This window comes from Nerophis ophidion, linkage group LG15 (assembly GCF_033978795.1).
Source record: "Nerophis ophidion isolate RoL-2023_Sa linkage group LG15, RoL_Noph_v1.0, whole genome shotgun sequence".
Lineage (NCBI taxonomy): Eukaryota > Metazoa > Chordata > Actinopteri > Syngnathiformes > Syngnathidae > Nerophis > Nerophis ophidion.
In genome coordinates this window covers 17812771-17826361 of record NC_084625.1, presented here as the reverse complement: position 1 = coordinate 17826361, position 13591 = coordinate 17812771, and the positions used below count along the sequence as shown (strand labels likewise).

Below are 13591 nucleotides of genomic sequence, written 5' to 3'. Positions count from 1 at the left end.
ACTTATCATGACGGCAACACAAACTACAAAGAAGGGAAATACAAGCAACATCCAACCCAACACTTGTCTGCTCCAAAGTTGACCTCCATTACAGGTTTGACATTTCATCGGCGCCGCAGCAGGAGATGAAATATGAGAGATGAAGAAGTGGAGGGCGGGAGGTAAGTCTCGTTTCACCACCTCCCCACCTTGAACTTTTACATCAACAGCAAAGATGAGGAATTTTGCATGTTCTGAAGTAAAAGGGAGGCCATGCAAGCCTCTAATCTGCAGGTGTATCATCTAATTGGCCGAGACACGCCTTGAACACAGAAATCCTCACTCTGCTGCTCTCAGCAGGGAGCCCGTGACACATGAGCCTAACCCCTTTCTCATTCCAAAAACCTATGTGATACCAACTGGCTTGAAAACAAATCCCCCAGGTGGCCTACAGGTAAACGCTGTGTGCACATACACACACCCTCACCCTCCGCCTGGTTTACATAATCTGCAGCCAGATTTAACCACCGCAGCACAAAATTGGCCAGACGTGGCGTGAAGAACAAGTGGACCTATAATCTGCACGTGTTCACACGTCGTCTGCACGCCATGGAGCAAACGTCAACCAAGGTCGCAGCGGATCAAGGCCATGGTCACACAGAGCCTGGCAGTTTTGAAATTGGCTGCATGTTGACCTCATGTCCAAATGTAAACCAGGCTTTGGACTATACACCAGTCAAAAATACACCTTTGGCATGTACGGCATATTGAAAAACCATCCATCAATTTTCTTTCTTTAGTGAGATGAAGCCTATCCCAGGTGACTCTGGGCAATTGGGGGTTAAGCACAAATATGCAAACGCCTATGGAGAGATCAGACTCTTCAATTAGCCAAACATGTACGGTATATTTTTAGAACTTGGGAGCTGGACCACCTAGAGACAATCCACACAATCCACACACAAACAGGAAGAATACTGTTTGCAAACTCCACAAAGAAAGACTGCCTTCTGACTGCCAACATGCCGACCACTAATCCACCGTCCATCCCACTGGTAAATCTAAATGATGCTATATGTAACACCACAATGTGCATCGTTAATCCCAAACAATAAACTGAGGTGTGACACTATATTAGTATAGTATATAATTAGTAGTATTTCCCTTAAAGGGGTCATATCATTTTTCTAAATATAAAACAACTTATTGTGGTCTACATAACATGTAATGGTGGTTCTTTGGTCAAAATGTTGTATAATTCATGTTTTGCAGACCACCTTCAAGCCGCTTTCCGACCTTCTCGTCAGGATGTGCCGTTTTTTTAGACGGTATATGCTTAGTCGTGGTCAAAAGTTTACATACACTTTTGAAGGACATAATGTCATGGCTGTCTTGAGTTTCCAATAATTTTTACAATTCTTATTTTTTTGTGATAGAGTGATTGGAGCACATACTTGCTTGCCACAAAAAAACATTCATGAATTGATTATGGGTCCACTAAAAATGTGACCAAATCTGTTGGGTGAAAAGTATTCATACAGCAACATACATGATTTAGTGATGTAGAAAAGTTACAATAAAATCAGCTTCATGGAATGGCCTCTTGACTTCATGTGAGTGATTATGATTGACGAAACCTGTTGACTTTTCTGAGCCCATGTAAATAGGGCTCATATGATGCAGTCAGTAGACTCGGTTACAAACGCGACAATGGGAAAGTCAAAAGAACTCAGCACAGATTGAAAAAATGAATCATTGACTTGAACAAATCAGGAAAGTCACTTGGAGCCATTTCTAAGCAGCTTAAGTTCCCAAGAGCAACTGTGCAGACAATTGTTCGTAAGTATAAAGTGCATGACACAGTGTTTACTGCCACGATCATGAAGAAAACGCAAGCTATCGCCTGCTGCTGAGAGAAAATTGGTCAGGATGATCAAGAGTCAACCGAGAACCACCAGAAAGCAGGTCTGCAATGAATTGGAAGCTGCTGGAATACAGGTGTCAATGTTCACTAGGGGTGTAACGGTACACAAAAATTTCAGTTCGGTACGTACCTCGGTTTAGAGGTCACGGTTCGGGTCCTTTTCGGAACAGTAAGAAAACAACAAAATAATTTTGGGGTTATTTATTTACCAAATTTGTAAACAATGGCTTTATCCTTTTAACATTGGGAACACTATAACAGTTCTGCCCACGTTAATCCACATTAAACTGCCTCAAGTTGTTGCTTTGATTGAATAAAATGAAAAAACCTCTCTTCCACATATAAAAAGTGCAACATTAAACAGTTTCAAGTCAACTCATCATGCTTAATTTATTACAGCATTTGGGAAGCCTGTAGTTGACTTTTATTATACACACACACAGCAAAATGAGATAACCTAACGCTAAAACTTAATTAGCTTTCACCTCAACCCAGAACTATGAGAGAGCTGAGCTGCAGTTTAAGTTTCTAGAAGGTCAACGGGCTCATAGTGATGTTTGTAATAGTTGTGACTGGAAAGTGTTTTTTATAATTTGGGGAGTGTACGATGTCAGCTGCTCACCTGCTAAACACACATTTGCTCATCTCGACGCCAGAGCACTGACTCCATGCTTTCTGAATACGCACTGCTGATTGGCTGTTACGTCGCTCTGAATACACCCTGCTGATTGGCTGTTACATCGCTCTGAATACGCACTGCTGATTGGCTTTGTATGTAACCAATCAGATGGTTGTGTGGGCGGGACAATGCTGGGTGCTCACCGTTCAGACAGAGGCAGCTGCAGAGCAGCTTGTTAAGACTTTAGGTTACAAACTCGTTCGATACACCCTCGTACCGAACCGAAACCCCCGCACCGAAACGGTTCAATACAAATACACGTACCGTTACATCCCTAGTGTTCACAGAAAGTTCTGTGGTCAGATGAAACAAAAATTGAGCTGTTTGGCCATAATACACAGCAATATGTTTGGAGGAGGAGAAAAGGTGAGGCCTTTAATCCCAGGAACACCATTCCTACCGTCAGGCATAGTGGTGGTAGTATTATGTTCTGGGCCTGTTTTGCTGTCAATGGAACTGGTGCTTTACAGAGAGTAAATGGGACAATGAAAAAGGAGGATTACCTACAAATTCTTTAGGAAAACCTAAAATCATCAGCGCGTAGGTTGGGTCTTGGGTGCAGTTGGGTGTTCCAACAGGACAATGACCCCAAACACACGTCAAAAGTGTTAAAGGAATGGCTAAATTAGGCTAGAATTGAGGTTTAAGAATGGCCTTCCCAAACTCCTGACTTAAACATGTGGACAATGCTAAAGAAACAAGTCTATGTCAGAAACCAACAAATTTAGCTGAACTGGACCAACTTTGTCAAGAGGAGTGATCAAAAATTCAATCAGAAGCTTGTGGAGGGCTACCAAAAGCGCCTTATTGCAGTGAAACTTACCAATGGACATATAACCAAATATTAACATTGCTGTATGTATACTTTTGACCCAGCAGATTTGGACACATTTTTAGTAGACCCATCATAAATTCATAAAAGAACCAAACTTCATGAATGTTTTTTGTGACAATCACAAAAAAATAAGAATATTAGAAATTATTGAAAAACTCAAGACAACCATGACATTATGTTCTTTACAAGAGTATGTAAACTTTTGACCGCGACTGTATGTATGTGAAGTGAAGTGAATTATATTTATATAGCGCTTTTCTCAAGTGACTCAAAGCGCTTTACATAGTGACACCCAATATCTAAGTTACATTTAAACCACTGTGGGTGGCACTGGGAGAGGTGGGTAAAGTGTCCAGCCAAAAGGACACAACGGCTCTGACTAGGATGGCACAAGCAGGAATCGAACCCGCAACCCTCAAGTTGCTGGCACGGTCACTCTACCAACCGTGCTATGCCGCCCACTTCAACTTTGTCTTCTCCTCGACAGCCATGTTGTAGTTTTTAGTTAGTGCTTCCATATTGAGAATACTGCAATGTTAGTTTGAATTATACGCTACTTCGTATTAAAAATGGGAACAGCAGAGGACAAGTGCATTTACGAGCCCATCTGCCCCACAACAAGAGGATAGATAAAATAATTGACGACATCGGACTACAATAGCCGATTTGTGCAAAGCTATTTAGGTTAATCTCTACCATAAATGGCGAAATCTGTTGACATCACACTTAAGAATTTGCCCAATTTGTGGCCTTTTTCTCAACAGCTTTTTTGGAGGAAGTACGAAAGAAGTAGGGCTGGGCGATATGGCCTTTTTTTAATATCTCTGTATTTTTAGGCCATATCGCAATACATATCTCGGTATTTTGCCTTAGCCTTGAATGAACACTTGATACATATAATAACAGCAGTATGATGATTCTATGTGTCTACTTTAAAACATTCTAGTTCATACTGCATTAATATATGCTCATTTTAAACTTTCATGCAGAGGAGGAAATCACAACTAAGTAAATTGACCAAAACTGTATTTATTAAACAGTTATTAGCAGGTGAATTTTCAAATGATGCTACATATTAGCAGTAATGCTACTTTTGGTAGCAAAGCATGTGCCCCACACTTAACAAATTAAAGTTGTCTATTCGACATATTCCCGCTTGAAGCCGAACCACCGCCAGACGATGGACCCCGTGCTGTTTTTCTTGGGAATTAATTCTTCCTTCATTTGTTACCAGATTCGCACCTTCTTTCTCTCGTATTACTGCTCGCAACACTCCGCTAGCATCACAGCTAACGTTAGCAACACTGCTACCTCTCTGCTGGGCGAGGGCGTATACGTTTGTGACGTATGACGTGACAAAATGTGATGTGTGTAAGTTTGTGCGCTAGCTGTCTGTGAGAAGGAGAGACAAGAAGGAGTGGGAAGAGCCTGTAGTGTAATGGCCGCAGCTAAAAACAACTGCGTGAGAACGTATACTCGAATATTACGATATAGTAGGGGCGTAACAGTACACAAAAATTTTGGTTCGGTACATACCTCGGTTTAGAGGTCACGGTTCTGTTCATTTTCGGTACAGTAAGAAAACAACAACATTTTTTGGTTATTTTTTTACCAAATTTGTAAACAATGGCTTTATCCTTTTAACATTGGGAACACTGTAATAATGCTTCCCACGTTAATCCACAAAAACTGCCTCAACTTGTTGCTTGGATTAAATAAAATGACAAAACTTTTCCTCTACATATAAAAAGTGCAACATTAAACAGTTTCATGTCAAATCATCATGCTTAATTTATTACAGCATTTGGGAAGCCTGTAGTTGATTTTTATTATGTAAATGTTATATTGTTAGCAACATGTGATAGCAGGGACCCTGCCTTTCAAAGCTTTTCTGTCCGTAAACTGCACACGCACGCACACCGCAAAATGAGCTAACGTTACGCTAAAAGATAATTAGCCTTCGCCTCAAGCCAGAACTGCGAGCAGGCTGAGCTGCAGTTTAAGTTTCTAGAAGTTCAACAGGCTCACAGTGATATTAGTAGTAGTTGACTGGGAGGTGTTTATAATCATTTGGGGAGAGTACGTTGCCTTATGATCACCAGCTAAACTCCCTCAACAGTCTCTCCTCTGCCTGCTGGAGCACTGACTGCATGCGCTCTGAATACGCACTGCTGATTGGCAGTTACCGCTATATATGTAACCAATCAGATGGTTATGTGGGTGGGACAATGCTGGGTGCTGAGACGGAGGCAGAAGAAGCAAAGCAGCTTTTTAAGACTTTAGTTTAGAAACTCGTTCGGTACACCCCCGTACCAAACCGAAACCCCCGTATCGAAACGGTTCAATACAAATACACGTACCGTTACACCGCTTTGAGATAGTCATGTTTTATATCGCACAGAAACAAACCCGGGATATATCGCAAATAACGATACAGTGGGGCAAAAAAGTATTTAGTCAGCCAATGATTGTGCAAATTCTCCCACTTAAAATTATGACAGGAGGTCTGTAATTTTCATCATAGGTACACTTCAACCGTGAGACAGAATGTGGGAAAAAAAATCTGGGAATTCACATTGTAGGAATTTTAAATAATTTATTTGTAAAATATTGTGGAAAATAAATATTTGGTCAATAACAAAAATTCAACTTAATACTTTGTTATATAACCTTTGTTGGCAATAACAGAGGTCAAACAATTACGATAGGTCTTTAACAGGTTTGTACAAACAGTAGATGGTATTTTGGCCCATCCCTCCATACAGATCTTCTCGAGAGCATTGATGTTTTGGGGCTGTCGCCGAGCAACACTGACTTTCAACTCCCTCCACAGATTTTCTATGGGGTTGAGGTCTGGAGACCGACTAGGCCACTCCAGGACTTTCAAATGCTTCTTACGGAGCCACTCCTTCGTTGCCCGGGCGGTGTGTTTGGGATCATTGTCATGCTGGAAGACCCAGCCACGTTTTATCTTCAAAGCTCTCACTGATGGAAGGAGGTTTTGGCTCAAAATCTCACGATACATGGCCCCATTCCTTCTTTCCTTAACACGGATCAATCGTCCAGTCCTCTTAGCAGAAAAACAGCCCCAAAGCATGATGTTTCCACCCCCATGCTTCACAGTAGGTGTGGTGTTCTTGGGATGCAACTCAGTATTCTTCTTCCTCAAAACACGACAAGTTGAGTTTATACCAAAACGTTATATCTTGGTTTCATCTGACCACATGACATTCTCCCAATCCTCTGCTGTATCATCCATGTGCTCTCTGGCAAACTTCAGACGGGCCTGGACATGCACTGGCTTAAGCTGGGGCACACGTCTGGCACTGCAGGATTTGATTCCCTGTTGGCGTAGTGTGTTACTGATTGTAACCTTTATTACTTTGGTCCCAGCTCTCTGCAGGTCATTTACCAGGTCCCCCCGTGTGGTTCTGGGATTTTTGCTCACCGTTCTCATGATCATTTTGACCCCATGGGATGAGATCTTGCGTGGAGCCCCAGATCGAGGGAGATTATCAGTGGTCTTGTATGTCTTCCATTTTCTGATTATTGCTCCCACAGTTGATTTTTTCCACACCAAGCTGCTTGCCTATTGCAGATTCACTTTTTTCTAGTCTGGTGCAGGTCTACAATTCTTTTCCTGGTGTCCTTCAACAGCTCTTTGGTCTTGGTCATAGTGGAGTTTGGAGTCTGACTGTTTGAGGCTGTGGACAGGTGTCTTTTATACAGATAACAAGTTCAAACAACTGCCATTAATACAGGTAACGAGTGGTGGACAGAAGAGCTTCTTAAAGAACAAGTTACAGGTCTGTGAGAGCCAGAGATCTTCCTTGTTTGAAATGACCAAATACTTATTTTCCACCATAATTTACAAATAAATCCTATAAAATTCCTACAATGTGAATTCCTGGATTTTTTTTCACATTCTGTCTCTCACAGTTGAATTGTACCTATGACGAAAATCACAGACCTCTGTCATCATTTTAAGTGGGAGATTATAAAGAAGAATGCTGTTGGTGGAAAGCGGTGGATTGCAGCTGCCTTTAGAACCAAAACACAGCCAGTGTTTCTTTGTTTGTTGTGAAGCTTTAACACAGAGCGGTCAAGCGAACATGTTTCTCTACTTCAACCAGCAAGTATTTGGATGGGAAAATGTAATATTAAGTCGGCTCTTACCGGAGACTTGAGTGGATTATGCGACCTCCTGTAGCTGTCAAAAATGCAGCTGTGATCTTGGCTACTCCATTGGCTTCTCTCAGAGACACTGGCGTTCACCGCAACCCTTCGACTTTCAGGTATGACTTTATAATCTCACTAAAACACTATTAACACAATAAGCAGATAAGGGATTTTCCAGAATTATCCTGGTAAATGTGTCTAATAACATCTGAATCGCTCACACTGCCGTCGCCTGGAGCCGTCACCTTTTCTTTTTTTTCCTTTTCTTTAGTGCTTCACTCTAACCTTCCTCATCCACGAATCTTTCATCCTCGCTCAAATTAATGGGGAACTTGTCGCTTTCTCGGTCCGAATTGCACTTGCTGTTGGTGGCTATGATTATAAACAATGTGAGAATGTGAGGAGCTCTACAACCCGTGACGTCACGCGCACATCGTCTGCTACTTCCGGTACAGGTAAGGCTTTTTTATTAGCGACCAAAAGTTGCGGACTTTATCATCGATGTTCTCTACTAAATCCTTTCAGCAAAAATATGGCAATATCGCAAAATTATCGAGTATGACACATAGAATGGACCTGCTATCCCCGTTTGAATAAGAAAATCGCATATCAGTAGGCCTTTAAACTAGGGTTGCAAACTACCAAGAGAATCGGCCAACTAGATTTTATTTACTCCTACCAGCGTGGTGAATTTTGTTTTGGAGTAATACAGATACATGGGAAATAAAATATTCAATAATGCAAAATAACAACATTACCAGAATAAAATACCTGCATTTTAGCTTTTCACCCACTTGTCACCCTTCCGAGCGAAATCTTGGCCCGGGGATAAGACAATAATTGTAACTGAACTTTTCCGTAATCAATGAATTGCCAAGTCCGTGTGTTTGCGTACATTGTCTCTCGCTTTCAAAAATGGTATAACAAGAGGGTTCAATCTGTGCATTGCTCTCAACAAATGAACGTATGTATTCAATAGCAGAAATAAACCTCCTGACAGTCATCCCCAATCTTTATCTGAACAAGACTCCTAGCTTACCCACACATGCTGCACAGACAGAGAGCCTTTGTCATTACTACTCGCTAGTGAGAAGCATCGCGAGGTAACAAAAATTAGGAGGAAAAAAGAAGATTGTAAAGCCAAATGTCCAGTGGGGGAATATTTCAGCTTCAAATTCAATGAGCAAAAAGCTGAATTTGTTGTCAAATAAAAAATAACTGGAAAAAAACACCCAACCTAGTTTTTCCAATTGGGAAAAAGTTAAACATTTTTGGAAGTTAAATTTTTGCTAACAGAGATTGAAAGTCAATCTAATTTTTGTTGTTCGTTTACTTATTAAATGAAAAGTAATTGATGTTCCAATTACAAAGGTAAAAAAATAAATAAATACAACAAAATAAATAAATAAAATTCAGGTACAATACTGGATGCAAGCATTTATTTGAAAATACTGGATGATTCAGGTTTTCAGAGGACAGTTTACAATCCCACTTACTGTAGGACAGTAGCCAAGGAGGACTCTAAAAGCAGCTAACATATTCACGGCCAATATAAACGAGAGTTCCTTACCTCCAGCACAAGCCACAACTGATCACCACATTTGATGTCCTTCTTGTAGAACATCCCGTAGAACTTGACGACATTGGCATGGTCCGAAAGAGCTTTAAGGATGTTATACTCTGCCTCAATCTCCTCGTCGATATCCTGCAGAACAACATTAAAGCTGAAAAACCACACATTTTTTGTTTCTCTCCTATACTGACACATGACACTCACATGAATAGGGTCCAGTATCTTTACTGCTGCTTTACTTCCGTCCACTTTGCTGAGCACCTTGTAGACTTTGCCATAGGTACCCTTCCCGATTGTCTCGATGATCTCCCAGGTGTTGGTTGGATCGGGAAAGTTGTCAAAGACTAAGGATTTCCCGGACTGTGGAAACATTTTGAGGAGAGATCTCCTGTGGAAGAACAAGTTAAAACAGTCAAGAACGAACAAAGTATTCTTAACCATAAACTCTCACAACCAAACAAGAGCTGTAGCAGTTAAAAATATTTTTGCTGTCTTTGTAAATGCATGTTTGGGAATTAACCTGGAGGCACATCAGCTGTAAATAGAGGATAATCCTCAGGCAGCAGCACAGTAGGGGGTTGATGTAGGTTTGGGGGTGACATGATTCAAGGCGTTTGTATATCCTTCAAAAGCACAAGAGTGCAAACATCCAATTCAACAATAAGAATAGGAATTATTTAGATATGTGATTCTCAAAACTATTTGAGAAGTACTTACTAGGACAAAATAGTTAGCGAGCAGCTTGGGTCTCTGTGATCCAATTGGGCCCTCTGATGGCTGTTGGCTTTTTAAGATTTTCCTCAATCTTGTGACTATCTCAAACGTAAGAGAGATAACTAAAGCCAAGGAAAGCTTAAATCACATTCAGTCTGCAAGTATTAACAACTAAACCCTAGAGTCGAAAAAGGAGGAGTAGCACTTACATCGTTCTCTACATGGGACCTTTTGGACTAAAAGCGAGTTCATTCCTGGTTGACGGCACGTCCTGGGAGTGTGAGCTAATCTGACTCCCGAAGCCACCATTACGAAAAAAAAAAAACGCAGCTCTACGTCGGTCGGAGCCGCTGCTGGGATTAGCGGGAATTAGCCACAGTTGCGGCATGAGCCTTTCCCCATATAGACGGCCATTCATTCCCATGGGAAAGCTGGTTAGGGAGGCTCAGAGTAGCGCAGGTTTACCATTTTACTTCAAATAAACAGTTTAGTGTGCATTTGTTTTGTTCCTTGACTTTTCAGAAGGGTACTATGCTGGGATTTCGGGTTAGAGTTTGATTGGTGGACAGAGGACGGTCTATAAAACCACATGAACACAACAATACTTTGCAGAGAATAGAATCGGCCAGCAATTAGACACCTTTTGGAGTAGGCACATGCCTCCATCTTCAATTATGTATCGTCGTCATGTGCATGTGACAGCTGCTCTGACACACAAAACCATTCCAGGAGATTCTTGTCTGCCTGTGTGTGTTTTATCTCACCTTGTCTGGACAACACTTTCGGTTAGCATGTGGCATGCACCCGGCCTATGCACAGCACAAGTGCACAAATAATGAGCTGCACGTATCACCTTGGGGAATCCACTTAGCAGCAGCAGGATGTGCTTTATATAAGCGTCCAATATTAATTATATTCGAGGAATACTATAATGAACTGTGATGTTCATACTTTTTCTACCAAGAGCCTTGCCTCCGGAAGAATTGAAGGATATAGGGGCCATTTTGATACATTTTGTGCAATTAAAATGCTAAACCCAATCCAATGTAGGTTTGTTTTTACCTTATTTATTGTGGACTTTTTGTGTCTGCGCTGCAACCACAATTTCCCCATTGTGGAATAAAAAAAGTCGATCCTATCCAATACAATTATACCCGAGGGCCCACGTCTTGGACATTTGTGTTTTTGCATAACATAGCTATTTTGTGCCTGCAATATGTAACCCTGACAAAAGAAATGGACAAAAAACAAAAAACTTAAGCGGAAAACGCTGGTTCCTCAGAAGGATATGGACAAATCCAGCTTCTGCCATCCTAGTCACTGCGTTTGTGTCCTTGGGCAAGACACTTCACCTACCTTAGACCCAGTGCCGCTCACACTAGTTAGAATGATTCGTTACCATTTAATAAAAGAAAGCAAACAAGAGCAAAACATAAAAGAGTTAAGCTTTTACCGAAGACAATAATCATAACTGAAGCTTTCTCAGCACATTCATAATGCTGAAATCTATTGTTATATTTAATAAACACAGAGAAAAACACGTTAATCAAAAAGGGCGCATGCAACAGCAACAAACACAGCTGTATAGGCAAACTTAAAAATTATGCATTTTAATCCGGGAGAGCCTTGATACCAATGTCTTTGACCCAGCCACACACAAAGAAGTTGTAGACCTCCATGCTTTTCCAAGTTTCCATCTGTTTTGTCGTGTAGAGTGACGTCGGGAGCACAATAGTTCGATATGTTTGGGAATGCGACTGACTGTTAATCCTTGATATCACTCGACAAATCTTTTTTTGATAAAGATTAGGGATCTATTCCATTGCATAGTTAGATTTTTTTGCTCGTATCTTCTTTTTGCAGGAAGATTTAAGCCTCTTTTGTACTCAGCGCGCTGCTTGCTGTACAACAGCCATCTTGGTTTGGTCGACGACCATTGATTGTCATTTCCGGGAAGAGGTCACGTGACAGAATACAAGCAATTCATTATTAATCTTATGGAATGGACTTATGTTGTCTACCTACCTGCTTGGCACTCAGCATCAAGGGTTGGAATGGGGGGTTAAATCACAACAAATGATTCCCGGGCGCGGCACCGCTGCTGCCCAGTGCTCCCCTCACCTCCCAGGGGGGTGAACAAGGGGATGGGTCAAAGGACAAATTTTGCCACACGTAGTGTGTGTGACAATCATTGGTACATTAAGTAAAAGTAGAGTGACGGTTTTTTTTTGTGACATCTAGTGGCCACAATAATTAATTAGGTTAAGCTAATGATTCAGTAATCTGTAAATGGAACAATTCAAAAAGGTTTGTTATTGGAAACTTTCCAAAACGCTTCTGCCTAGTAAGTTAATGTGTAACTAGTTATATGCACCCATAATTATTTGATACTTATTTAAATTGACAGTTTTATAAACTACAATATTTTTCAATTAAGGACACTCTGTATGTCTATCTTATATGCTGTCGTGTGCTTAGCTCCTAGTTTATCTTCAGTAAATAACTAAAAAACAAAAGGACAAACCTTGTGTGCCTATTGGAGGACATTTAAATGTTAACTGGCTGTCCAGCTTTGCAAAAGTAAACAGATTTTAAATGCTAGCCAATATAATCCCATACTGATTTTTGCCGATATCTGAATTTAATGTTGGTGCTGGGCACTCTTATAAATGACCAATTATTTACAATTTCTAACCATGGCAAGGATCAAAACCTCTTAGCGGCGGGCCAAAAACAGTCACCAGGCTGCAATTTGGACATCCAAAACTGATTAAAATGCAAATCACTCAAAGAAGACATGTAAAGTAGAGCTGAGAGTCATTTTCCAAATGCAGTTTTATAATTACATTCAGCATATTGTACAACTAAATTAACTTAATATGGAGGTCCAATATATTCAATATTACACTAATTTGCTTTGTCACCTGCAACACAAAGCTAAAATGTGGATTTCTCCTTCAGGTAGCTTACCATATATTCATATATTTAGCATGTTTAATGTGCAAAATATATCAAAGTGGCTTCTTTCAATATTTCTGTACGCAAAAACAGGTTGGGCACTGTATTTAAATATTTTGTTTCGCAACAGCCTGTTTCACAACAGGTTTAATAACACTACAAAAACAAAACTGAAAACGACAACCGAAACAATAATCACATTGCAAAAAAAGTTATTGTATTGAAAGAGCATTGGCTGACCAGTGTAAGTAGTACAAAATTAATAATAAATAAATGCACAGATTTGTCAAATGTACTGACCTTTGAAGACTAGTAGAAGACGCTGAAACTAAACCAAAGACACAAAAGACTGAAGCAATAATTTGACCAAAGCACATTGCATTTGCATCATTCAAATGAAAAAAGCATACATGCGTCATCTACAGTCAAAACAGAAATTTAACTCACTTTGTAGAGGCATTTACGTGGACAAGATGTGCACATGGGATGCTCCTCCATCTTGCGTTGCACCTTGCTCAGGAAGAAAGATGAGCACATCACTTTGAGGCATTGCCTGCATTTTTAAAAAGGTAAGTCCAGTGGCGCCAGAACTTTTAAAGGCGACCAAGACAGGTGACTTTGTGAGAGGCGGCGGGGATGGCGAGGGAAGTCAGGAGCAGCAGGCCGTGACCTCATGCAGCACTCTCCTGTTACAGAAGCAGAGGTCACACACTCAGAAAATACAAAGACAAAACTACAAGTTACTGTAGG

At 40.7% G+C, this 13591-nt stretch overlaps 1 protein-coding gene across 12 annotated transcripts in view; it reads right to left on the bottom strand.

Annotated features, from left to right (window-relative positions):
- The window catches only part of myo3a (myosin IIIA), an 83797-nt gene that overhangs the window by 49850 nt on the left and 20356 nt on the right, over positions 1-13591 (bottom strand). For 5 of the 12 annotated variants that reach the window (XM_061921593.1, XM_061921596.1, XM_061921590.1 and 2 more), the window contains exons 1-3: positions 13142-13160; positions 9374-9557; positions 9167-9301 (exon numbers count right to left, since the gene is read on the bottom strand). In XM_061921593.1, coding sequence (XP_061777577.1) covers positions 9167-9301; positions 9374-9541 — 303 coding nt within the window. In that variant the 5' untranslated portion in view covers positions 9542-9557; positions 13142-13160. Of the gene's footprint in view, positions 1-9166; positions 9302-9373; positions 9558-9886; positions 10032-10092; positions 10205-13141; positions 13180-13288; positions 13528-13591 lie in introns of those variants that run through there. The other 7 variants (XM_061921592.1, XM_061921591.1, XM_061921597.1 and 4 more) reach the window with 6 other exon arrangements.